This window comes from Rhea pennata, chromosome 14 (genome assembly GCF_028389875.1).
Source record: "Rhea pennata isolate bPtePen1 chromosome 14, bPtePen1.pri, whole genome shotgun sequence".
Classification (NCBI taxonomy): Eukaryota; Metazoa; Chordata; class Aves; order Rheiformes; family Rheidae; genus Rhea; species Rhea pennata.
In genome coordinates, this window is record NC_084676.1 from 14,735,212 (window position 1) to 14,761,734 (window position 26,523).

Sequence of the window (26,523 nt, forward strand, 5' to 3'; positions counted from 1 at the left end):
GAGTAACTCAGAATCATCCCTGGAAAGGCAATGGAACAGCTCATTCTGGATGTCATCTCCAAACATACGGTGGAAAAGAAGGTGATCAGGAGTAGCCAGCATGGATTCACCAAGGGGAAATCCTGCTTAATCAACCTGATAGCCTTCTGTGATGGAATGACTGGCGGGTGGATGAGGGCAGAGCAGTAGACGTTGTGTACCTTGACTTCAGCAAGGCTTTTGACACTGTCTCCCATAACATCCTCCTAGATAAGTTCTGGAAGTGTGGGTTAGGGGAGTGGACAGTGAGGTGGATTGAGAACTGGCTGAAAGGCAGAGCTCAGAGGCTCGTCATCAGTGGCATGGAGTCTAGTAGGAGGCCTGTGGCTAGTGCCGTCCCCCAGGGCTCAGTACTGGGGCCCATCCTGTTCAACTTCTTCATCAATGATCTGGATGAGGGGACGGAGTGCATCCTCAGCAAGTTTGCTGATGGTACCAAGCTGGGAGGAGTGGCTGATACACCTGAGGGCTGTGCTGCCATTCAGAGAGACCTGGACAGGCTGGAGAGCTGGGTGGAGAGGAACCTCGTGAGGTTCAACAAGGGCAAGTACAGAGTCCTGCATGTAGGGAAAAATAACCCTACGCACCAGTACAAGCTGGGGGCTGACCTTCTGGAGAGCAGCTCTGCAGAGAAGGACCTGGGAGAGCCGGTGGGTGACAAGTCGACCATGAGCCAGCAACGTGCCCTTGTGGCCAAGAAGGCCAATAGTATCCTGAGCTGCATTAGGAAGACTGTTGCCAGCAGGTCAAGGGAGGTGATCCTGCCCCTCTACTCAGCCCTGGGGAGGCCTCGTCTCGAGTCCTGTGTCCAGTTCTGGGCTCCCCAGTATAAGAGAAACATGGAGCTTCTGGAGAGAGTCCAGCATAGGGCTACAAAGATGATCAGAGGGCTGGAGCATCTGCCCTATGAGGAATGGTTGCGAGAGCTGGGCCTCTTCAGCCTGGGGAAGAGAAGACTGAGGGGGGATCTCATCAATATGTACAAGTACCTGAAGGGAGGGTGTTAGGGGGACGGGGACAAATTCTTTTCAGTTGTCCCATGTGACAGGACAAGAGGCAACGGGCAGAAATCGAAGCACAGGAAGTTCCGCCTGAACGTGAGGGGGAATTTCTTCACTGTGAGTGATGGAGCACTGGGACAGGTTGCCCAGAGAGGTTGTGGAGTCTCCTTCTCTGGAGATCTTCAAGGCCTGCCTGGATGCAACCCTGTCTAACATGTTCTAGGTGACCCTGCTTGAGCAGGGAGGTTGGACTAGATGATCTCCAGAGGTTCCTTCCAACCTTACTGATTCTATGATTCTATGATCAGCAGTGGACAAAGGATGCAAGAGTGGCAATGAAAGCAGATTGGATGGCAGGAAGAAAGGTGGAAAGCTTGGCTGAGATCTTGTGAGTGAATGCAGAAGCTCAAAGGATGAGGACAGGCACATGTCTCAAGCAGCAGAAGAGAAGGTGACCAAAGGAGCTTATTTATGCTTGGAGAAGAACGGTGGGAAAAAAAATCAAAACAAAATAACCCTAACAGCAAGGGAACAAATGGAGACTAGTTTGACACAAGAAACACACGCAGCTTCCTTCTGCTCTCTGACACGTAATACCAGCAAATCTACGAGACTTGGATTAAAAGAAAAAGGACTGCATCTTCACAAGTATCCTGTGGAAGTATTCATCTGTGCTACAGGGCTTGGAAGAGACATGCTCTAGATTAAGGGGTTCTATGCTTTGATCACTGACAGTACTCTTCAGGGTGCCAGGCATCTTCCCATAAAGCACTTCGTATGGGACAGAGCCTGAGAAAGTATAATTTATACAGCCTGATCTGGGACAGTGAAAACAGCTGTTGGGCTTAAGTGTTCAGAGAAGGGAAAACTGGGAGCCCAAAAGGATAGCAAAACTGCACAGAAAAGAGAATGATGGCTATGCCAGCATGGTGAGGGAACAGAGACAAAGCTCGGAGTTAAGGGAAGATGAAAACTGTATGGGATTCAATGACAGCTTGAAGGGTATGTTTGTGAGATACTAGAGGGATTAGATCCCAGCAGTAAATAGAGAATGGAACCCCAAACAAAGCCCTAATTAATTATAAATAATTCTAATAAATAACTAAATCAAACTTCTCATACAAATGTGTGAAGTTGATAACAGTTATTGTAATAGGAAAACTTAAGCCCCAAGAGATCTGAGATCTGTGAAAGCCACAGTTCCTCACAGACCTAAGGGCTAAAACCTGATGAACTTCTAGGCTCCACCAGGCAAACTCCTCTCCTTTTGCCACGAGCTTCTTGCCTACATCACAGGGCTCAAAGCAATTTCAGGGGATCACTTAAACTGTCTTGGGAAGAAGGAAGAATGCTGATTAGGCATCACAGATGATTTGTAATGTGTGAGGGAAGAGGTCATGGAGTTGTACATATGGAAAAGGGAACAGGTTTTACTTGCCCTCAGGTCAGATATTCCTGCAAGCACCTGCAGTAAAAATTTCAATAAGCCTCAAAGTTCCCGTGATTTTGGTTGTTTGGAAAAATACCTATACTCCAGGAACAGAGCGGAACCTTGTGCTCTGTATCATGAAAGCTGTTTTACTGATTTCTGATACTGGCACATTCAAAGCAGTGGAAGATATTACTAACACTGGAGCAAGACTGGATGTTCAGAAAGGAAATTAATACCAGTCAGCTCACAACACAGTGAGGCACATCATGTTACAATGAGAATATCCATTTTGGTATTCTTGTCGTCATATCCTAAATGACCATGAGACAAATTAGGTTGCAGACTTACAGCATGTTCACTATTTCACAGTAATTGCTAAGTAAACTCTCTTTACTTGTAGTACTTGTAAGAGTTTTCCACTTACACAGAGGGATACATTACTTTACACTTAGAAAGCAGGCACACGGGCAGCCTCTATAGCATGATTAGCATGTTATTTATAATATCTAGCTTTTGGCAACTGTTTTTCTGAGTAAAGGAGAAGTAATATCTTTGAGTCAAATCAACCGACATAGTTGGAGGGTGAGAACAACAAGCTTTTCAACAGGAAAGCTCTTCCTTCAGGTCATGCATATCCTTATAAAGGGAGGGCTGGACCTTGGAATACTAGAATACCAGGCTAAAGATAGAAACAGACTGTCATAAATATGACAAAGTAAATTCTAGACACAACTAGCGTATCTACTGTCTTTGCTCTCAATGGAGAGCCCAGCTGCAACCACAGAGATAAAAATGACTGTTTGATAATCTTAGACTTTCATCAGAACCAACATTCATAACATCAGAAACTGCTACAATACTCTTTCCTACCCAGTGTTGAAAGGACACAACCAGAAACTCTCTCACCTCCTTGACTGAAATGTTCACCAACTTATTAGACAGCATTTTGAAGATCAATAGCAAAAGGATTGTTCTTAAAAAGGCCCAAGTAGAGAATCCACAAACGTTAGAACAATTAATTGAGGTATGAGGCAGAACTATAGCTGTCTGATGGACAGGTATGCAATAGATCTCAGAAACACAGAAATTGTGCAACTGCAAGAGACAAAACACAAGTGGAGAGTAACCTAAAATTGTGGACTGGCAAGCCTCAATGGAGCCAGAAAAAGGATGGCATATTTAAAGTGTTATTAAGTAACAGATGAACTTCAATACTGGAGGTCCAAACTATACCCAGACTAAGTACGGTTATTGCTTTTCCAACTTTTTTTTTTTTTTCCTGGAGAGATATATGCTCCTCTTGTTCAGTTTCCAGGATTTCTTAGAGCCATAGAAAGCATCAAAGCACTTCACCAGCCACAGTCAGATGCAGTACCACTCATCTGAATGGGACAGTCACAAACAATTATGTCTGCGGCTGGCTACGCAGAGGCAACGGTAGGTCAAACCCAACAGAAACAAGCAAGTTGATATCATCAGCCCTGGGGTGATTCCTGACTTTCCTTTCAAATCTATCTGCTAGACAGTGCAACACAGGTGACAAAGAGGGGCAGATGATGTCTACTCAAATACTCTATTATTTTCCCTGAGAGTGGATACTTCAATTAGCTGCCCTGCAAATGAGGATGAGTTCACCCCCTCAGCAGGAGCTACCACAGGTAGCTTTCCGCCAGGGCTTGCTTTACAAACACCCAAAAAGTTTCAAGCATCAGTATTTCCCTTAAGTATTTCAGGAGGTGAAGTATTAAATATGTTATTTCACTGAAGAGTACTACCTCCCTAAACAGACAAATCTTGTCTGATGTCTTTGAAGCCTGAAAGGAGCTTCAACAGCCAGAGAAGCCCACTTCACGGCCACAGACACAAGCTTTGTACTTCAGTCCGAAGCATCCACAGCAGCCTATACACCTGTCCTTACAACAATTTTACCAGGAAACTATTCCTCTCTTAGTAAGTAAGGAATCCTTTCCCTATCTGGTACCTGATTATGCCAGCATGGCTTGGTAGCTTGCCATTGGCATGAGGTGGGCTCTACAGCTAAGAAGACAATAGTGACAGGATCCTCACCATGGGAATGTCTAAAAGTTTCTTGGAATCTTCTAAAATTCAGTTTTCCACTTACTATTGATTTTCCACTTACTACTGAGTTCACGCAAACGTGAAACCATTAAATATAACCTCAAAGACTCCACAATATGTCATTGGAGAATAGTGGAATTATTTCAAGATACGGAGATAGAGCTACTTTATCACAGTAAGTTACGGATAAATGGATGAAATATTTCAAAGACATTCTAATGCTGCTTTCAAACTGCTGCAGGAAGTCCCTTATAAGACAAGGAGGAAAAAAGATAGCATGCAACTAAGTAGACTTTTAGGGAAGAAAGGGCTTGCCAACAGTTAATCTAATCTGAAAAGTTTCTTGTTTAGAGAAGATTTTTACGTACCTAATTCTTGTACAGAAACTTATCAGGAGACCAGATTAAGCTCTGACAGAGGCTCCGTGTTTTTCACTGAGCACACAAAGCTGTATCTTTGCATTCTCAAGATCCAAGCAAACACGACACTGGCAGGCACAGCATATGAATTTAAGCAGACACACGCATACAAAGCGTTCTCCTCCACCCTTTGGGGGCTTTTAAAACTCCAACGGTGCCATCCAGCTCCCTGCCAGCCATGAGTCAGGGCACTAGGTCTGACTTGTAGAGGAAATAAAGAAAAGGCAAAGTGAAGCACAAAGAGCAGACACAGCAGTAGCACAGGCAGAGTGTCCTGCTGCATCATGCTGTTAGCAACCTGGCACTCACGCAGCAGCCCAAGGTCGTATTTGCAGGGGTCATGTATGAGCCAAACCCACTCTAAGCATTATTCTGTCTCAAGAGAGGGTCATAAAGTGCTACAGCAACATCTTTGTAAGATACTGTTACCTCTTTCACAAGCTAGAAGCAATATAAGAAAGCAGTACTTGTAAGCAGCGCTAAATACACAGTGGCTAAATTCAAGCAGCCTTATAGCAAAGGGAAACTTTGACATCTCAAGGAGTTCATATCAGACAAGGAGGAACACAAAGTCCTCCTTCAGCTTACAGCATTTATTGCATATAGCAACACTCAAGCATGCAGAGCCCTCTCTGGCACAAGAAGAGGGAGAAAAGAAAAGGGTAATGCATTAGTCATGTTACCTAAGCCAGACTTTAAGCACTCAGCACAATAGCTTATAAATCTCCCTGTAATCCTGATCCACTGTGTCAAGCTGCTGCAAAGAGAGAGCAGATGCTTTCGCTTTGTCTGTGGTGCACTGAAAGATAACTTTGGGGTGAGAAGCAGTGGAAAATTTTCATGTACCTTTCTGCAAGGTCTGTTCTCATTGCTTTCACAGGGGAAAAGGGAAAGAAGGTTGCTTTGTAACTCTTGGGCTGTATTTTAGACTCCAGTTAACTCAATAGTAAGCGCAGCACATTTATATGTGGGCACTTGGCCACAGAGCAGAACTTAGGCACCGTAAAACAAAGTCGGCAGCAATGCTGACATTTGCAAACAGATTAATTTTCTACCCTTTCTCCTCTTCAAATTATTCAGAAATGTAGCTTTAATGCTTACAAAAGAGGGAAAAGATTTTTTGTTCTTTAGGTATATTACTACCAAAAAGAACTGAATTAATCTTCTTTCTGAAGCATACCGGCACTATAGCAGGTTGTTCTGTAGCATGTAGAGAAGGAAGAAGGTGCCTGGAGGACATGATCATTCAATTACAGCAAATTACATTTCTGATGTCGAAGATGATTAAAAAATTGGTTACCACGGCTGACATTCCACCTTTGGCAGGTCAATGACACTGTAAATATATCATGTCATCTTGTCTTAGCAGTAAGGGTCCATGGCTGTGATTCACATAGAAGGATGTGGGTGTTGAAATAACACTCCATTCTCCACCTCCTGTATTAACCAGCTTTTAGAAGAGGCACCTATTTCTCAATAGATATCACATTTGAAGTTGCGGTCACTAATTCCTGGTGACATTACTCACTCTCAAGAGCTAGTCCAGTGCACATTGACAAACTACCTTAATTTTACTACACATCAGTAGCTTTGAGATCTGTTCAAAACAAGAATTGAACTAGTTCTACTGAACCAATCTGCTTCACTTATAGGTAAGTGTACTTGAAGTCACTTGCAGGTTTGGCATATTTTACAGCAAAAAAATGCAAGTTCACTATTAAGTTAACCAAAGAATTGAAAATTCTACAGCAAATTTGATTAAATTGGACAAAGAGGGTATTATCAAGAACAGATACAAAAAAAAATTCTTTTTTTGAAAAATACTATAATGATTACATTAAGCTACAGCAATAAAAAAATTTGGAGAACTGCAGAGCCAATGCTTGTATTCCAGCGTGCTGCAGGGTGGAAATCCAGTGCTGGAGAAGGGCTCCTTCATTCTAAGCAGGCAGTGACACCTTTTCCATTGGACTCCATCACATATAACAGTGTCTCCTGAAGAGAAGAAAAGCCAACTGGTGAAACCTTGCAGTCTGAACTGTCCCAAAAGTGTATTCAGGGTCAGTTAAATCTAAATCCCCAATTGCTTCCTTCTTGATAAGATACATCACTGCTTCACTGCTCAAAGAAACGGAGAATTAAACAAAGAAGAAAAGAAGAAAGGCAAAGCATCCACAACATGTACCCAAGTGGGTTTTTTTTTTTTTTTTTTTTTTTTTTTTAGAAACAAAGTACACCTCCCCAGTCAAGCTGAGATCACTTCCTTGATCATCAAAACCGCTTGCTCAAATATCATCCCAATTTTAAACTACAGAGCAGAAAGGAGCAGAGAAATGAAACCCCATCTTCAGCAGCCACCCACACTTCAGCGGGAGGCTGCAGGACACCAATACTCAGTATATTACTCAGATTTTTCTTGAGCATTTTGCTGCCATTTGCAAAGACACAGTCTCTTCCCTCTTCTCACATAGTCTTTACATATTTACAGCACAGGTTAATTTACTTTCAAGATAGCTGAATAAGTCAGAAAGCAGCAATAAATCTGTCTTTTCTGAGCCTTTTTGAAAGCAAGATTGCATCACTCTAAATCCATTGATCCATTTGTATACCTAGAAAGTAAGCTCTGAAAGCTGGCATGGCAGCTGACACTGAGTTTGTAGGCCAAGCTATCTAGTCTACAACATAAAACAAGATTAGGTTGCCCTTTTAACAACCACTTCATCCAAGAAGTGTTCCTCTGCCAACACACGAAGGGATGCAAGTTGGTTAAAACAGTTCTCAAAACTTGTTTCCCCTTGGGCTTCTGCCCATATGCTTGTGAATGTGCTTACCTAGTCTAACAGCAAGGAGTGCAGTTCCTGCAAACGGTAGGTAGACTGAACCGCAATACTGTTGGTGGTGGTTTTCCCCATTTGTCAAGCCTTTCTTGCAAACAAAAGAAAAATGAGCCAGAGTATGGCCGCAGGCCTCAAATACCAATAATTCAACAAGAATTCAATTTTTCCAGGCATATGCCAATTCCTGACTAACTCAACAAAGAACATGCCCATTTCTTACAAAGTCCATTCATTAAGTGCTCCTCAGTAACTGGGAGTTACAGGCAGAATGGGGAATTTCTACCATTACACATTGTGCTTGCCATAGTCAAGACACAGTGGTGGCACACGTGGATTAGCTACATTAACTTTTAGAAAACTCATTCTTGGGAAAGAAAAATGTGTTTTACGTTACAATAAGATCTAAAAGTTTATTTGTCGATTAAATGCTTTTTTTTCACATAGGTAGAAAAACCGCACTTCTAGGAGCAGGTATTTACTCAGTACAAATAGTCGCAGCCTTTGGCAACCAAATCTGTCTCAGCATTAATTTTACCTTCAGCGAGAGTCATCTTCGGGCAGCTCTGGCTGGTAACAGATTAGAAAGCATCTAGTGTCTTCTCTTCTTTGTGTGCATCTACCATTTAGACTTTTTAAATGAATTCACTTTAGCCTTCTGAATAACACCATATTCTTTAATCACTCCATGCAGCCTCTTTAATTGCTCCATGTAGGCACTGATGAATACAGTCAACTAACAATTTCTATTCAGCTGTCACGGAACAAAAATCATCTTTAACTTTGAGGAGAATTAATTTACCTTGGAGATGGATATAACCTTGGGATTTGTCACTCTACACACTCTTATTCTACTCTTAATTGTTACCTATCTCCCTCCTCAAACACTTCTGTTCTATTGTTGTATCACAGACATGATTCAGAGAGCAGAGATGGTTGGATCAGTCACTTCTGTTTGGTTCTCCATAGGAGTTACAGATCTGATGCACAGAGACAACCAGGTCTTCCCACAAGACTTGTGTAGCTGCACCTATTTTCAAGTTTGCCATTTCATGACAGAAGAGTTGCATTAGCAGTTTAGGAAATCAAGGTGGGGATAAAGTAGGGAGAGGAAAGTGAGCAATTCTCCTCTCAATCCTACTTTAGGAAACACGTTGAAGTGCACATGAAGTGAGCTGGAATAGTGGCCCTACAGGTTTCCACTGGTCCATAGCTCAGGCTACCACACAACTTTATCTCCTAAAATTACTGCTGTTGCTTCCATCTCTGGAAGATGTGCCCTGGAAGTCAGCAGAGGAGTTTATGGACTATGGGGTCATTCAATACTTGCTGCTATTAAGATTCTTAACCAAGATACCACTTATAATACAGAATCCAGCAGTTCCCTTTGCATAAAATGTTTCACTATTTATAAGTAGGACATGGGAAGTAGGAAGAAACTTGGTCATTACAAATGCAAGCTGGATAAAGTCCATCTGACATGAAAGAATGTGTGAACAGACTCCATCTTCTCTCTCCAAGAAACTTTTAGCAGAGGTTGGTGTTACAGAGGGGAGATCAGAATCCAGTCACTGTGTTTCTCTTAGAAGCTTCTTTCTGCCCTCAAAAAACAGCAGTGTAACTTCAAGGTGGAAGGAAAAAGAGTAAGCAGCCACATCAGCTATTCTCCATGTGAACTCATGGAATAGAAATGAAGTTCGGAAGAGACTGTTGTGAGAATAAGATCAGTCAGGCTACAGAGTAATGGCAGAAGGAGTATACCTTTCTTTTAGTCCCCAGGGTATTTCTAGAAGTAGCATTTATAGCTTGGTGATATGCTGGTTGCTTGGACAAAGAGATGTCCACCACCTAAGCAAAGCTTAAGAATCAGAAGTACACGTGTAAGAGACAACCTGCCTCCTCAATAGCTGGTGATACTGTAGGATCTCTGCTTACAGAAGCGTTTTGAAAGCTACAGAAAGCAGCTTGGCAAACTGGCCACGCTACAGAAGTGCTCACTGAAACACACACCAACTGTGCTCCCCTTCCACCTCCCCATTTTCCACATCAGCAAGATGGAGTAAAACAGATTCTTGGGCTGTAACTACTAAGACTGAGAAGAAAAGAAATTGTTGCCCCAGAACTTTAAATCTCAGTGCTTCTTTAATCAAAACAGACATCAAAAAAAGAGAGTGAGCGAGAGTGAGAGAGAGCATGTGCAATTACAAGATACTAGAAAAAATACGAAAAATTAGGAAGATATACAGAATACTCCAATGCTACTAGGAGAGCAAAAGGTTTCTAACCACACACACAAACACATACACACACACAGAGAATCACTCAGCTAAGAGCTTTAAAAAACAAAGAAAAAGTTTAATAGGCAACAACTGTTCCTCTGTTTCTTGGGTCACTGCTCTGAAATAATGACTTTGGGACGATTCATCCCTGCTTTGTCAATAAGGCTGCCTTAACAGCCTTTGAACGCTGGGCAGTGAGAGCAGGCCCAGCAATGCCAACTGAACAGCACGAGCTGCTGTGCATTCAACCACGGGTAGTCATTGTGGTAGCTTTTAACCTCTTCAGAGGACATTTAATTCTAAATAAAAACAAGCAGGCTTATGCATATGCCTTTACCCCACCAAACACAGACAGGTCCCTCTACCACGGAGCGTACCTTCCTGGCTTTGTTCTTTTCCAGGAAGCTCATTAGACACTCGCAGTAAGATCTTTAAAAGCAAAGCTGTTACTTTCATATAATGGACAAATCTAAAAACACCAATTTAGTTTTCAATGTGACTATTCAAGCTGAGTGAGATGCAAAAGGTAGAACAAACAGCACAGTTGAGTCAGGTTTGCACACACAGTGCTCCTTCAATTAACAAAAGATCATCTATTAAAAAAAAACCCTACAAATAAAATCCAAGTCATCTGTTTGAACTTGGGGGAAGGGGGGGAAAGCAGGAGCTGTTTTTGTTCCTACTTGTTAAAACCATACCCAGAACTAATGTGACCAAGATCAGAGAGAAAAGGAGAAAAAAGTTAGAACTCTTCTCACTTGTTAAATAGATTTTACTTAACAGTGTAACAGCAGGCTGACTCCTAGGGTTTGCAGAGATGGCCTGAAAGACCAATTACCCCATTCCAGGTGCCTGAAGACAGAATGTGTGAAACAATCAAACAGTAAAGATGGTCCTGGAGAAGGGTTAGTATCTGGGACAAAGACGATAAAGGAACAAGTGGGGCAAGACTCCCCTCTGCCTAGTGACCCAGAGAGGGGTTGGACATTATCAAGAACTCCCGGGAAAGAGGAGAAGAACGAGTACAGGGCTGGATTGGACGGAGACTACCCAGCAATTTTTGCAGGCAGGATTGGGTAGCCCAGATGGCTGAAAGCTGCTACAAAAAGTCAGAACTGGTCTGACCAGCAGTTTGGAGCAAATCTCTACATTAAAAAAGCATGGGCTTGAGAAAAGATGCAGTCTCTGAGTATGAACAGTAAAAGACTTCTCAGTAATGGAGAGAGGGAACCTATCTGAAGTCCTGCATGGAGAGACTCCCAAGAGGAAAAAAAAAAATACTGTTTCCAGTCTCTAAACTACCCAGGCATTTTTTTCAGGAACAAAGGGAAGAGCTGAAGGAAGAAAACTTCCAAAATAATGTCATGATGTGAGAGGGTCTGTTTCCCTCAGGAATGTGGGGAAGAACGCTAAAGCCAAACAAGATCTAGCGAATAAAACTTCTGTCAGAATTATTTTTCTCTTGGATTTTTGTTTTATTTTTAATTGGGAAAACTTCTCTTACTGACTTTAAAAAGCAGCAACTTCCAACTGCTTATTCAGTTCCTTATGGCCATTGCTGTACCTGTCCTGGACATCAATATGGAATCTTGTTCTACAAATCTGTCAAAGAGGCATTTCTCAACACTTGTAAATTCACTCAAAACCATATTTCATAGGAAAGTGACAAAAGCCCTATCCTAATACCTTTATCATCGATTGGAAGCATTATTTTTTCCCTTTTTAGGGAGAAATATTAGCTCAACATTTCATTCTGAAATCTTTTCTTTAGACTATGCTGCTTTTCTTCCCCTGGAAAGGCAAGTGCCTGCTCTTGACAACTCTGGAAGAACACTTAGCTCTTACATAATAGAGCACAGATAAAAGGTAATTACTCCTCCGACAAAGTAGTTGAAATCTATCACCCCTGTTTTATAGAGTGGGAAACAATGAGAGGAAATCAGCAGGAGGGAAACAAAGTAGGAATTACTGACTCTGAATGCTTCATTTTGCAATTGTCAATTCTTTGTTTAAATGAAATTTCTGTGTTTCCTGTCTGACTGCAGATGAGAACATAATGTGCAGAGAGCAACTCAGGACAACTTCTGGGACAGAGACACACTGTGATCCTATGGATCTGATGCCAAAGGGGTAGCCAACAGACCTGAATTCTGTTCCGCTCCCAGCACTGACTCACTGTGTAATTTTTGTTCCTGTCAATTCAATCTTTCTTCCTCAGCTTCTTCATTTTGCAGAGTGGCACCTGATGGCATTTGCCCACATTTCATCATTGAAATCTACAGATGAAAAGCTCCATAAAAGTATGAAGTACTACTGATCAAAGTCTCAACTTCTTTGAAGGTTCTTACAAGGAAAGCCCAGGAAGAGGGGTTCATGAAAACAAATCAGACATGTATTGCAGGAGCTGAGCCTTGGTTCAAAAACACAGTTGTGCCTAGAGTGCATGTTTAAGAGCAAACTTGATCAGGAACAGTGTCCTGAATTGGGACCCAAACTTAGAAGCACATGTAAACTTAAATAAGTGATCCCGCTAATGTAATTTTACACATGGAAAGCAAACACAGAATATGCAGCTATTGAAGCTTGGCCTTAAACGTGAGTTCACGATGTAAATATAGATTCAAAGTAGGACTAATAAACCGATACTTACAAATACCAAACAGTTATTAACACATTTTATAAGATGAACACCTGCGTAACAGCAGATAATACAAAAACACCATTAAGCAATCAGCTAATCCTCATTTACATTGAGTATTAACACACATACTGTAGAGTCCAGTTTTAATGGACAAATTCTTAAGACATCAAAATTTCATTGAAAACTGTTATTCCTGAACTACTTTAAGCAAGTTCTGATATGCAAGGGGCAGAACAAGAAAGCTAATGTAGTTTTAAACTAGCTTATCTGTATTGTAAACAGATGGAGACTGGAATTTTCAAATTATGCGTGACTGACATTGCACTCCTAATATCTCACCGTTTTTCAAAGCACACTCCTCCAGTATTTTTTTTTCCTCTGACCTGCTGACTCTCTAGACTTTTAGGCTCAGAAGTGAAACACAGGAATAGGTTTCCTTGCCAGCCAGCTCCTCTCTCTTAATTCCAGTTCCAAGAACATAATGAAACTAACAGATGAAGTTTCTGAAACAAGGAGGAGTACTGAGAACAAGCAAACAAGGTTAGCTATGAGGACTGTCATTCGTTATATAATTCAGCCCTTGGGTAACTGGATGTTTAGGGAAAGGGGCCAAGAGAACCCGTTGCTGCTCAGCAGCAGTTTCTGTGGCATTATGTCATCTGGTCTTCAGGTTTGTACAGGAAAGATTTTGTAATGAAAAATAGCAAAACCATTTACTTAGGAGAAAAGACTATGAACCCCCACAACACTTAAAGGAAGAGAGACACAAAAAACTGAAAAGTTTCTGCTCCTGATTAAACTGATTTCTTTCCAAGGAGCGCCTGTTTCCTCCCTTCTGCCAGCCACGCTCACTCCGTCACACTGTCCTGCATAATACCTTTCTGCCAACCATGTTCTAAATTTTGTTCTCTTACTCTTTCGGAGTGAGGAGCTTGTTCTCTATCAGCCAGGAACAAGTAGCAATTGCGATTTCTCAAATGTGCCAAAAGTGCAAACTATTTTAGATGCCACTGCAAAACGGAAGACAGGAAGCCATGCAACACATTTTTTTTTTTTAATAAAAAGTGTTAGGTACAAACATATTTCAAAGGTAATTAGGAAGAGGAAAGTATTTACAATCCCATATACTCAATGGTGGATTCTTGTCAATAAGTATTTTATTTTCTTTTAAGCAGCAAGGCAGGTGTCAAAATGAAGGATGGAAGAAAAACGTATTTTTAATAAAGTGAACAAACTATACTCTGCTTCATCAAAACAGGAGAAAAGTGTCATGAAGAAAAAATGTTCAACTAAGGGAACTGGTATTTAAAGGGACCCAGCCCTTCACTGGACTGAAAGTGAGAGATTGTACTTCTGAGTGGTAGCGCCGTATTTTGGAGATCAGAAGGAGAGGATGGAGAAAGAGAGGAAGAATTAAACACACATAGCTGCACTCCAAAGCAATTAAACCACTCAAATGCTTGAATGTTTTAAGTAAACCACAACCTATCTTATCTCAGATCTCCTCATCCCAGTAAAGCTCAGGGATTCTTGCTCCTTGCAGCTCCCCAGCACCTCCTACCATAGCATCCCCCCACACACACACACTTCTGCCCCCCCCCCCCCCCCCCCCGTCCCTCAACCAATCCCTCCTGTGGGAGCCCTCCAGTCCTGAATTTATCTCCCTTATCCTATTCTAGATCTGCCAACTCAGATTTTCTCTATCTCCTGCCATGCTCCTCCAGCTCCATCTTGCCACACAAGGCTCCTGCCAACTCCAAATATTGCCAGTGCTGCTGACCTCAGTAGCCAGTGCCCCTGAACACATCCTTCTCATCCTCAGCCCTTTCTGCAGGAGAGAGGCGCTAAGCTGCACTAGGACAGCACATAAATTAGATATCTGTTCTAAGCACCTCTAGATTTCCCAAAACAGCATGAACAAACATAACCTCTGGCAAGAAAAAGAGGGGGAAGGTGAAGGAGAAAAAAAGGCAGTGAAGAACACGGCTCCATCTTCATAAGGCTTCTCCCCAAAGCACACAGTCCCATCAATACTCCACTGCACGACAAAAATCTTTCCCTTGAACAAACAGATCGATTCCTAAAATTCTGCTAGGCCCAACAGCTCAAGCTGGACCAGGCCAAGAAAATCACGAGAGATGCAGACAAACACACCAAAGAAAAAACATTCAACGGCTGCTTTGCAAAGTGAAAAAGCAAAGAACACAAAGCCCTTGACACAAACAAGCTAACTGAGGCTCTGAGAGGTGTTGCTACTTTCAGAAGCCAGAAGCATTTAAGAACAACAGAATCCTGACTTGAGAGATTAGACAACTACGTTCACTGGTGTACACACAAACAACGCATGGAAGTCCTCCCTCTTCTCCAAAGCAAAATGGAGCCCTTTGTTCTTTTTTTACACATGCTTTAGCGGGAAAAACTGTGTTCCAGAGCAACCAACAGGAACATAAATATCGTATCATACCAGTATCTAATTGAAGAATCTCAACAAACCTGCAGTGACCAGTTCAGATTCTCCCATTTATGTCCCAGTCTAAGGGAAGAGAAGAGAATTTCTGTATCTTCTTCTATGGCTTAATACTGTTTTGCAGTTGCATAGAATTGTATTACCGACAAGTGAATACAGCTCAAACCTGACTTTCAAGTGAGGTTCCTGGTTTTGACTCAGTTTTCAAGAAACATCTATGACGATGCTACCTCCGCTAGACAAATGTGACCAATACAGACAGAGGAAAGAGCTGCAGCCTGTGGTTGGCACCAACTTGACCTGTTCTTGTCAGCCAAGATAAAACTTGTTATAATCCACCAGTCACATTCAGATTTTAGTTTGGTAGGGTCACGCTCAATTTAGAGCAACATAGAATCAGAGTGAGATTCTGAGACTCCATTTTTATTAGAAAATTGGTGTTTCAGGGGGCTCTCCAATCTTGTTTTATCTTCAGCACTGAGTGGTCTATGGAAATGGACAGCAATCAGGAAGGCAAGTGATCTGCCTTGCATATGACTATCAAATAAACACCAAGCAATCATGACCGCTGAAATACTGTCAGGAGTTACGCATGCCTGTCCACATTAACACAACATTCTGAAGTGAGGTTCTTCCATGAAACCAATCCAACTTTCTGCCTTCTTTGGAATAAACTAGATAACAATTCATTTTGAAAACATCCTTAAAAAAATACAATTCAAATGTAGCCAATCATACTGTAAGATGTGTAGCATAGACAGTGACAAGATTACTGTTAACAGTTTTCTGGCAGAATAAGCTTTCTATTTGGGAGCATTTAGCTTAGTATAGGAACACCTGGACCATACTCTAGGGCTTGTGCTTGGATAGAAGAAAAAAAAAATGCAGATGATTCTCCCATCTCTTCTTATATTGCAAATCTCTTCTTTCCTCTCCAACTCCACTTTCTGAAGTACATACCTAAAAAATACACAGGCATATACTCATACACACGTCAAAATAGAAGCTCAAGAATTTCCACAGCTTCTCACTCTATGCTCATGGCAGTGCTTCAACTCTTTGTTTACCGCACGATTCAACTATTTTCACAGCAACGAACTATGATGCCATGAAGCAAACATCTGTGTCATCAATGAGTGAGCAGGGCAAGACAGCTAAGCTCAAGAAGGAACAATACAAAACTTTCTTACCAAGCCAGATCTTAATACCACTGTACTTACTCAGGAAAAGTTTTCTACTCCAACTACATTTTAAGAGAAATAATGTATTAAGGAGAATTAGGAAAAAATGTTTACACATATACACTCTATGGATAATCCTTTATTTGTAGCATGAACAGACTCTCTCTATAAAACTCTGCGCAACCCTCTGACTGCTGTGAGTGCAGACAATTTTTCAGGTGCCCTCAAAGGGCTATTGTTGAAGCAGGGTTAGTCATGGTACTGGCTGGCACCAAAATCAATGTTGGCAATTACATAAGATAGCAGCAATACCATGCGGAATGCTTGTTTACCAGGGACATTGCACAACGTGCAATGGAAGTGGAACATGTTTGCCTGACATGACTGCATTTTAATATGAAAATATGCTTGCACTGTTAGCGTGCCCACTGGTGTGATCAGCTTGCATTTCGATACCTGAGAGAGAAAGAACAGGCCCCTGCAAAGAGTAAAGAGGCAACTATTTAACCAACACATAACGTTGCAGTCATTAATTATAAATGTGTAAGTTAGGTCACCAACTTCCAACTAAATCACATCCAGGATTCGTGACTTTTGAACAAAATTGTTGTGTAAGTGGCAAAACTTACGGCTGTGGAAGTCAGCATGACCATACACAATTTAGTGGAGGGCACATGCAAAGCTTTTTGCTGCGACATTGCTACACAAAACAACAAAGCACAGCTCATCTAATCAGACAAAACTGTACAAGCTGGCCTTGGCTGTTTGTTCTTCTCTCTTGTCCTCCCACAGCTTCAGCCAACAACACTTACGGGCTGCCATCAACAGCATGTATGCTCTACACCAGGGGCACCATGAGCTCACTTGTAAAGGTCAGTTTTGCCAAATGATCCACTGCGTATTAATGCAGCCAGTCAAACAACGCACTGAGAGAAAACAAACGGGTGGATGGAGCCCACTATATCACAGACTGATGAGAAACGCCGAGCTGTTTGAGACTTCACAAAGGAAGTCCAAATTAAAGTCCTGAACAAATATGTACGTTTCCACTGACATTTGATATTTATTAGGCAGTGCCAAAGCGTTATTTAGTCACCATCTCTGCTTAAGAACTGCAAGTGTTCACACAAGCTGAGCAGCTCCCGGATGAGCAAAACGAGAATTGAGGGGTTACAGAGGGATTTTAAGTCATGACCCTCACAAACTTGTAAAAGGAAAGTGACAGGATTATTAAAGTGAGCTTTGCTCCTTCTCTTTTTAAGTCTGGAGACTAAAACAAAGCTATTTTCATTAGATCCATAAGTGAATGAGAAATTTTGTCCAGGAAGGTGCTTAGTTTGGAAAAGATTTTTCTCTTTAAGACTCCTAATCACCTAAACCTAATTGTTTGACCTTACTAATCTGGTAGGGAATCGAAGGAGGAAAAACAGACCTTGCTAAAGCTGCTGTATCACCAGTTTCCCAACTGTATCAGGCTGGGTGACTCAAGCAGCAGTTTGCCTATCAGCCATCACAACTCCTAGGTCTAAACTAAAAGCATTCACACACACACTGCCTCTCCAAGAACAATAACGTTGAAAGTATGTCAGCTTTGGTTAAGACTGGACAAATTGATTTAGGAAAGACAAACAGAAGCCAAAGCAAAGACCTGCCTCCCCATCTCTCAAAACAACAACAAAGTTGTTCAGATTTGAATTAGAACACCTATAGAAAAAGGATAATTTATTACAGATGTGCCAAGAACCAGCTGAATATGGAGTCCCACTGTATTGTACACTACAGAGATGGAGTAAGAACTTCCGATCTAAATTGGCATTTACATCTAAATCCCTTGTAAGCCTGGCTCCTTCCCCAGGATCTCCAAAATTCATGCATAATACAATGGCAATAACAGTACTTCATTTAGGTTATCAAGAAGCAAGGAGGAAAAAACCCTGAAAAACAGCATGATGATTAAATAAATTCTGAATTGATCACTTAAACATAAAAATAAGGATTCTTGGATACTTACCTATGTCAAAAAAGTAGTCAAGGCACAACTGAGAAGTGCCCACCTTTAGAATAGAAACTTGATTTCGGAGTGGTCTATTTTGGTTTTTCCTCAATCTAATCAGTTAACACTACCAAAATAGCTCAGAAGTTTCAGTAGCTGTACAAAGCCATCAGTAACTCTTTCATGCAAATAGGCAGATGCCAAAAAAAGCAACCAGATTCACGAGCAACAGAATTTGTAGCAAAGTTCCTCTCTGAAACGTCCATTTACAGTGCACAGGCGCTGTCCTATTTTTTACTTCTGTGATTCTCAACAACAGAGTAGTCTAAATTTCTGCGTTTTTCTTCACTACTGAAGCTAAGCCTCCCTGGTAACCGGCAACACTGTACAAGAAACCTTTTGGCCACTCTATTCAAGATGGCCCAGATTTACAGTTTAATCTAATTAGGATTTTAACACCCACAGAACCTGAAAGTACACAGGTGATGCTGAGCCTTAAAGGCCTGAGGGGAAAGTACCCTTCCAGCTCCAGCTGCATGCCTCAAAATCCCCAGTCAGAAAGATATAGTGCTTCTTTGCTGACACAAACTGTAACACATCGAGGGGAGAGGCAAGAGGCAGAAATCAGTAATTCCTTTGCAGCCAAATATGTTTTAAAAATAAGAAAGTATCAGGACATCTGGAAATACAAATTAACTCTGTAGAAGGGCAGGTGTCTCACGACATGCCTTGAGCAGACCTGTACCAAACATTCCCACTGACAAAATAAAAACTTAATTGCTTACCAACATCGTAACAGGATTGTAGAGATTAGTGTGCATGAAACGCTTGGAAAAAATGAAAAGCACTAAAAGTATTAAGTATTATTAAAACTAAAGATACTTAGGGTAGAACAATTGTTTATTCACTTTAGATTACTTTACATGAAGGCATTCTCATCTAAAAATTTAAATGCATTTAGTCTAGCAAAAGGAACCATTGATAAGCCAAGAAAACAAGTTCTACGGAAAAAAAAAAGAAGTATAGTACAAATAGACAACTCCCAGCAAGACAGCTTCCAAGAAACAGATGACAGGCATGTTCAAGCACTTTGGGGTCTTCACTCTGGTCAAATTTGAACTCACAACTCTAGGAGATAGGAAACAGATTTAGTGAAATGGCCAGAAATGCTTTAAGTTGGTGAAGAACAGTGGGGTTTTTTTTTGTTCACAAGTTACCTTCTTTACTTGTCATTTGTGCCTCTATTTTCTTCAGATGAGACTGTGTCCACCTATTCTTCCTAGAGCTATTGTGTGCGGCAACCATGCAAAAAGAGTCCCAAACTTCTGGCTGGTCTACTCAAACATGCTATCCTCATCTCTGCAACCAGTGCTAGCTAGCAATGTCTTGCCCCTCTAAAAATATCAAAAATAAAAACTCAAATGAGGAGAAAATGCAGCAAAAAAAAAATTACCTTCCTGAATGCCTGAAGGTTGCTGCTGAAGATGGTGTGGATTTCTGTGGATGCACTAGCAATGGAGACCTGTGAGGTCTGCGGCCTCCAGAATTCCAGAAGAATCTAATACCTTTCCACTCGGTAGCTCTAAATTTTAGACTCTAGGAGATGTATAGGGCCAATTTAAGAAGTCTCTAACAATTCAACTTTCTTACGATACACAGGTATAACACACGCTTTAAAGTGCGTGCTAAAGCCAGGAAGCCAAATTGTCTGACAAAAAGAACATCAATTTCAAATCTCTGAAAGAAAATTGTAGCATTTTGCACAATGGAAAGCATTACATCCTCATTCAAAAACACACTGAAGATGGTAACTTTATTTCTCCAGGAGTATCATACTGTGGGTTGTACAGCTGTCAGGGAGCAACTGTAATTTTTTAATACATGCATCAATCTTTACCTATGACAGTAAAATTTTCCAACTCAATAGATTTCATTCCACTAACTGCACAATGAATGAAATTTACAACAACTAAGACGCTGTCTATAACCATTACAAAAATTTTGGTCCTGAACTCTGTCCATGTTGCTAAAACAGGAAAACTGTTTATTGCATGTGACAATAGTTTCTATGTACCATAAAAATATGAAGTTTTTGGCTATATTAATTTCACACCTCTGAAATTTTATCTTTGCAGAAAAGCTGAACTTTAATTAAGCTTACATTATTTGAGAGTTCTTTGAAGTACCTATTTCTAATCCTTCAATCTGATGACTTATGTGCAACTATGAATCTTTAAAATGCAGATCTGAACTGATGCTTCTATGTTTTTGTAACTCATTAATCCAAATTGTAACTTAGCTTTTAATTAACGTCCTTGTTCCATTCAAAAGTGAAGCACTAGTTCTCTCAAGATAATTATTCTCTGTAAACCTGTGTTTCCACATGCGGAGATTGAGATTTGAGTTCTAACAAAAATTACGTTTTCAAAGCCATCTGAAATACATTTTGTCTGTTGTAACAAGTGACTGCTACAACCAGGCTCCCTTATTGTTCATGTGTTCAACAAGTCTGAAAAAAGATGGCAACAGGATCTGCAGGTGGCAAAACGTCTCCAAAGCTGAGAAGATTTTTTTTTCTACCAAATTTTATACAAAAGCAGAAATGGCTCTGGGCCTTGGATCCCCCATGATCCAGCAGATGCTTTTCCCAGCTTCAGCAAGTTCTTTCATTCAGAAGCAACTGCCTCCGTGTTCAATAGTGCCCCACGGATCACATACAAGATCCTGTTAGCCTGTATAAATGAGAGGCCTGGTTTAGAATTACAGTAAAAATAGACAACACAACTTTTATTTGGGAGAACTAAAAAAGCGCAATACTACCAGTTCCTCCAGTCATCTCAAAGGAGGGCAAATGTATGGTTCGTGATGGTCCTACATGAGAAGCATCAGCCAACAACTGCGTTTCTCAATTCCCAAGAACTCGCTATGCATTTTTTACTGTAATTCTAGTGCTCTGGTGAAACCCGTGTGAGAAGACTTAGCTGCACATTTTCCATGTGGCACCTCTGAATTTGTGAAGTCAAAAATCTTTGGATCAGGAATGGCACAAAGGCGCTAAAAATTAACCCACAGTTATAGCTTCAGCTTCGTGTTAGTCAAGGCGCTGGGGGCTCTGCGGGTTCAGTGGGGGCCGGCAGGAAGGCAAAAACCTCAGAACTCGCATCTGCTTAATAATAATAATAATAATAATAATAATAATAAAACGCAGAGGTTGAGAGGCTGGCGTCGTCCTCGAGGCCCCCTCGGCACCGAGGCCCCGGCGCAGGGCTCTGCCGCGGCGCCACGGGCGGCCCCGAGCGCCCGGGCCGGGAGCGGGAGCGGGAGCGGGGCGGGACGCGCTGCCCCGGGCCCCGCCGCCCCCCCCGCGCACGCACCGCGCCCGCCCCGCTCCCCGCGGGCCTCCCCGCCGCTCCGGCCGCTCCACTCGCACCGGCGCGGCGGGCCCGGCCCTCGCCGCGCCGCGCCCCGACGCCGCCCCCGGCGCAGCGGCACCCGCCGCGCCGCACTCACCTCCTGAAGTCAAAGGGCATGTTGGTAGCGGCGGCCGCAGGCTGCGGGCCCCGCCGCCGCCCGCCCGGCCCGGCTCGGCCCGGCTCGGCCCGGCTCCCCGCCTCGCTGCCGCCGGCCGCGGGCCCAGGAAGTGACGGCCCCGGCCCCGGCCCCGGCGCCGCGCAGCACCAGCCCATTGGGCGGCCGGCGCCGGCCGCCGCTTCCGCCGCCGGGTCAAGGGCAGCGGCGGGAGCCGCCGCGCTGCGGGACGCGGCCCGGCACGGCCCGGCTCGGCGCGGCCCGGCGGCACGAGGGCCCCGCAGCGCCACACAGCCGTGGGCCCCTCCTCGGAGCCCTCGGCACCCCACAGCCATGGGCCCCCCTCGGTGCCCCACAGCCCTGAGGGTACCCTTGTCACCCCACAGCCGTGGCCCCCCGTTGGTGCCCTCGGCACCCCACAGCCGTGCCCCCCCCCGCCTCTGTGCCCCACAGCCCTGAGGGTGCCCTTGTCACCCCACAGCCGTGGCCCCCCCTCGGTGCCCTCGGCACCCCACAGCCGTGCCCCCCCCCCGCCTCTGTGCCCCACAGCCCTGAGGGTGCCCTTGTCACCCCACAGCCGTGGCCCCCCCCTCAGTGCCCCACAGCCCTGAGGGTGCCCTTGGCACCCCACACCCGTGGGCCCCCCTCCTCAGTGCCCCACAGCACCGAGGGTGCCCTTGGCACCCCACAGCCCTGGGCCCACCTCGCTGCCCCACAGCACTGAGGGTCCCCTCAGCACCCCACAGCTATGGGCTCCCCTCAGTGCCCCATGGTCCCAAGGGTCTCCTCATCACCCGACAGCCATGGGCCCCCCTCAGTGCCCCACAGCTTTAAGGACCCTTCAGCACTCCACAGCCATAAGGAACCACCTCAGCACCCCAAGGACTCTCCTCAGCACCCCACAGCTATGAGGACACCCCCACAGAGGACCTCATGGCCCCAAGGGTTCCCTCAGTACCCCACAGCTCTGAGGCTCATCCCTCAGTACCCTATGGACCCAAGGGTCCCTACACCTGTGAGGACCTTCCTTAGCACCCCACAGCCCCGAGGGCCTGAGGCCACCCTTGCAGAGTGAGGGGCTCGGCCTCTGCTTGCCCCGAGGGCGGCCTCAGGCCTCCCAGGACCCCAGGAGTTAATCCTGCCTGGCAGGGCAAGCCGTGCCCTGCGTGGCTGTCCAAACCCGCAGCCCGCGGCTGCAGGGCGCGTTTCGTAGCGTTAGTCTTGGCGTGCTTCTCCGCGGCCCTGTCCGCAGCTGTGGGCCGCGTCGGCCGTTTCAGTGGAAATGCCTAGGTGTGCAGGCTGCAGCGCGGCACTTCGTGTGCGTGTGGCATTTCAGGTTTTGTCCGCCATCCCTTGCATTCGCAGCATCGTGCGTACGTCTGCAGCACAGTCTTTTCTCTCTCTGGGGACCGGGTGCCCGGATAAAACCGCAAGAACGGACTTAGGAAAGTCTCATGGTTCGAAGTGCCTGTAAATAAGGGAGCAGCACCGCTGCAACACTACCCTCCCACGCACGCACGCACACACCCCTTTCTGGTGGAGGGTGAACTTCTTTGGTCTCAGTACGGCTCTTTCACTTTCTCTTAAAAATCTCTTTGCAATTTTGTTGGAGGCCAAAGTATTAAAACAAGAGAAGGCTCCCCATTCTGCAGGCAAGGCATTTCGCCAGTCACTTGAGGTCTTTTGATGTGCTGTCTTGCCTCTTTGCTTGTCTAAGTACTAATGCTTTTGTCTGACTTCATCCCTGCTGCGTTTAATGCAATACATCTCGCTTATCCCACGCTATTCCATACATCATCCGGCACCGCAGGTTGTTCCCTTAACAATGTCTCCAGCTAATGGATTCAGTCAGGGTCGTTTTTTTTTTTTTTTTTTTTTTTTTTTTTTTTTTTTTCCTGCAGATAAACCATGATCACGGCTCTATTAAGGAATAAAGTTGCGTCACTCACATATAGTGCATGTTAAATTACAGTGCAGGAACAAAATACAACTATTTTTGTCTTTTTAGTCAGAAAGCAAGGTAAGAGAAAGAGGGACTACAGCATTCTAGATGTGCTGCTTTCCTAATTGATTCTACAACTTTGTTCTTCCTCTTCTTTCTGCTGTCATCATCACCATCCTTAGAGATCCGCATCTTTCCATTCTTTTTCTTACCTGAAAGCTAAGCTGTACTTGAAAAAAAAAGGGGGGGATTAGAACAAGGAGAGAAAAAACTACTTAAGAGTTATAGCTGTTAAATGTCTTTCAAATTGTCTTTCAAATGAAGAGATAACAATTCTTTGCTGGGAATATTTAAAACTGGAGGAATCCTGGGGATGAGATAACAAAGTATAATCCCTCAAAAGCCCCCAGGGAACAGTTAAAAAATGCCTAATTGTTTTTTGATTTTGATATCAGACATCCAAATTATCCAACTCTGTTCTAAAAGCACATTCAGCAGATTGCCAGCTGATCAGCAGTGAAATCCTGCTGCACTTTGCATTGTGCTCCAAAATAAAACGACTCACTGAAGTTAATGAGGCAATTCTCATCTCTCATGAGGTCAAACCAATTACGTAGACATAGCTAGCGGGTGCTATCTATAGTGAAAAAAAAATCAAAACAGCACCTATCAAGTTATAGTTACACAACCAACTGCTACTCTAGGCTTCTGGCAAGAGCCCGATAACATTAGCTATTATTAACAATCTTATGCAAAGACATAAACTCTCTCAAGAGCCAAGTGAGTTTCTAAAGTGGTGCAAAATCACTTAAGTTGTACAGTCGACAAATCTTGAGGCAGCCTTGAGGAGTCATTCCTTTTGCAGCCTCAAGAATATAACAGAGTAAGAGATCACATTGGGAGGATTTTATTTGCAATGAAAAGGTCAAACTCTGAAGAAATTAATGGACTCCGAGCAACGCCAGGGCAGCTTTCCAATTTGATCCAATTCACTTACATCCTTGCCAAGGAAAGAAGAAGTTAATGCCCTGAGATAAGACCCTCGTCACAGTGTTGTTTAATTACATAAGGCTTCGACTGTGCCTGAGATAAGAACAGGAATTTGTCTACAGGCCAGCTGGGTGCGGCTGCTTAGATCACATTGTGTATTAGAGTAGGAATTAAAAGCAAGAGTTTACTCGAGGTGACTATCACTTCATTACAACTGGAATAAGTTAACTGATAATGGCAACTGATTTTGAAAGTTTCTTTTTCATAAAAGTAACAAACTAACATATTTTTGATAAGAGTAATCCTAAAAATATCTGCTATTTCTCCTGAAAGTGCATAAGTAACATTAATTGAGCCAAACTACTACTCTGAAATCAATGAGTAAATATTACCAGAACTAGTTTACTGATGAAAAATCTGAAGCAGAAACGTGAATAGAATCACCTAAGACTACAAAATAAAGTCAACTTCCGTTCTAAAATTAGCAAACAAATCCCTTCTCTCCTAATTCTATATTCTTAATTCTCCCTGTAAAAAATAATATTTTCTTCATATGAGTTTCTTATGTATGGATGACTATACCCGGATTCCTAATTAATGCAAAGTTGAAAAATAAAAGGATAGTCTTGCAGATACGGCAAAAATGCTACCTCCTTCCTATAAAAAAGTGGCCCAGAAGTACTTTGAATCATTTTCCTTAATATTTACTCCATAAACTTGTTCTTACAAGAAAAATGTTGTCTCTGCAGGTTCTCTAGGCACTTTTAATTTTTAGATGATATGCTATTCTTCACTTTTAACTTCTTGTTTACACAATTTGCATCAACCCTTGATATTGTTGATTTTGTTATATCAAAATTTCCTCTTTTTTCCCTAAAAAAGTATGACCTAGATCCTTACCCATTTGGCATAATTTTAAAATTCTGTAATGCTCATGCGTGATTTCCTCTTTTATTTTGTTTGTGATTCCTTACGCATGGCTGAGTTTTGTTAGCCTCTGGCTTGGACTACGGCTCTTGACTTGGGAACGTGTTGTAAGTGCTGTGACTAGGTCGTGAGTAGCATTGTTTGCTAAAGGTAAAGCTGGGTACGTACAGTCATCGTTTAGGTCAATTAGGTTTCGTTCCCCATTGGGAATGTGCAGTGACTGTAAGGAGGGTACAGTGCTTATTCACTTATTCACTTGTGCCCCTTCTGTTACAGAGGTGAGTTTGCTCGCAGCAGAGCTGTAGCTTTTGGTTTGGGATAGCTTGTGGCAGGGTATGCACCATGACATCTTACCGCTGTGTATTTACCCACAGGATATGCTTGTAGCATTCATGTCAGGGTGGGTTTGGGTTTAAAGTGAGCACATTGCTTTCCAGGGTGTGTTTACTTGATTATGTGTTGTATTCTATAGGGTGTGTCACTGACTGCATGGTGTAATAAACAGAACTGCCGTCCAGGAAAAGGAAAAAAACATTTTAGAAAAGGAAGAGAAAATGGTATAAAGCATTAAAAATATAAATAATATCATCTGAGGAAATCTTTCTGAAGGGACAGGATGCCCATGTAGGTGAAGAATTTAAATACTAGGGCTGGGCTAAGTATAATCAGTAACAGAAGTTCAGCCCTTCCTCTTAGGATTTTGATAAGCCGTGTGTTGACAGTACTTTCAAAACACCAGAAAACAAAAAAGCAGGCTTTAAGCCATGATGA

General features: G+C 43.0%; 1 protein-coding gene across 1 annotated transcript in view; it reads right to left on the reverse strand.

Annotated features, from left to right (window-relative positions):
• The window catches only part of ERGIC1 (endoplasmic reticulum-golgi intermediate compartment 1), a 63,142-nt gene extending 41,178 nt beyond the window's left edge, over positions 1-21,964 (reverse strand). Inside the window, exon 1 of the mRNA XM_062587280.1 lies at positions 21,876-21,964. Within this exon, the coding sequence (XP_062443264.1) occupies positions 21,876-21,895 (20 nt within the window). The 5' untranslated portion in view covers positions 21,896-21,964. The remainder of the gene's footprint in view (positions 1-21,875) is intronic.
• Between the last annotated feature and the right edge of the window lie 4,559 nt (positions 21,965-26,523).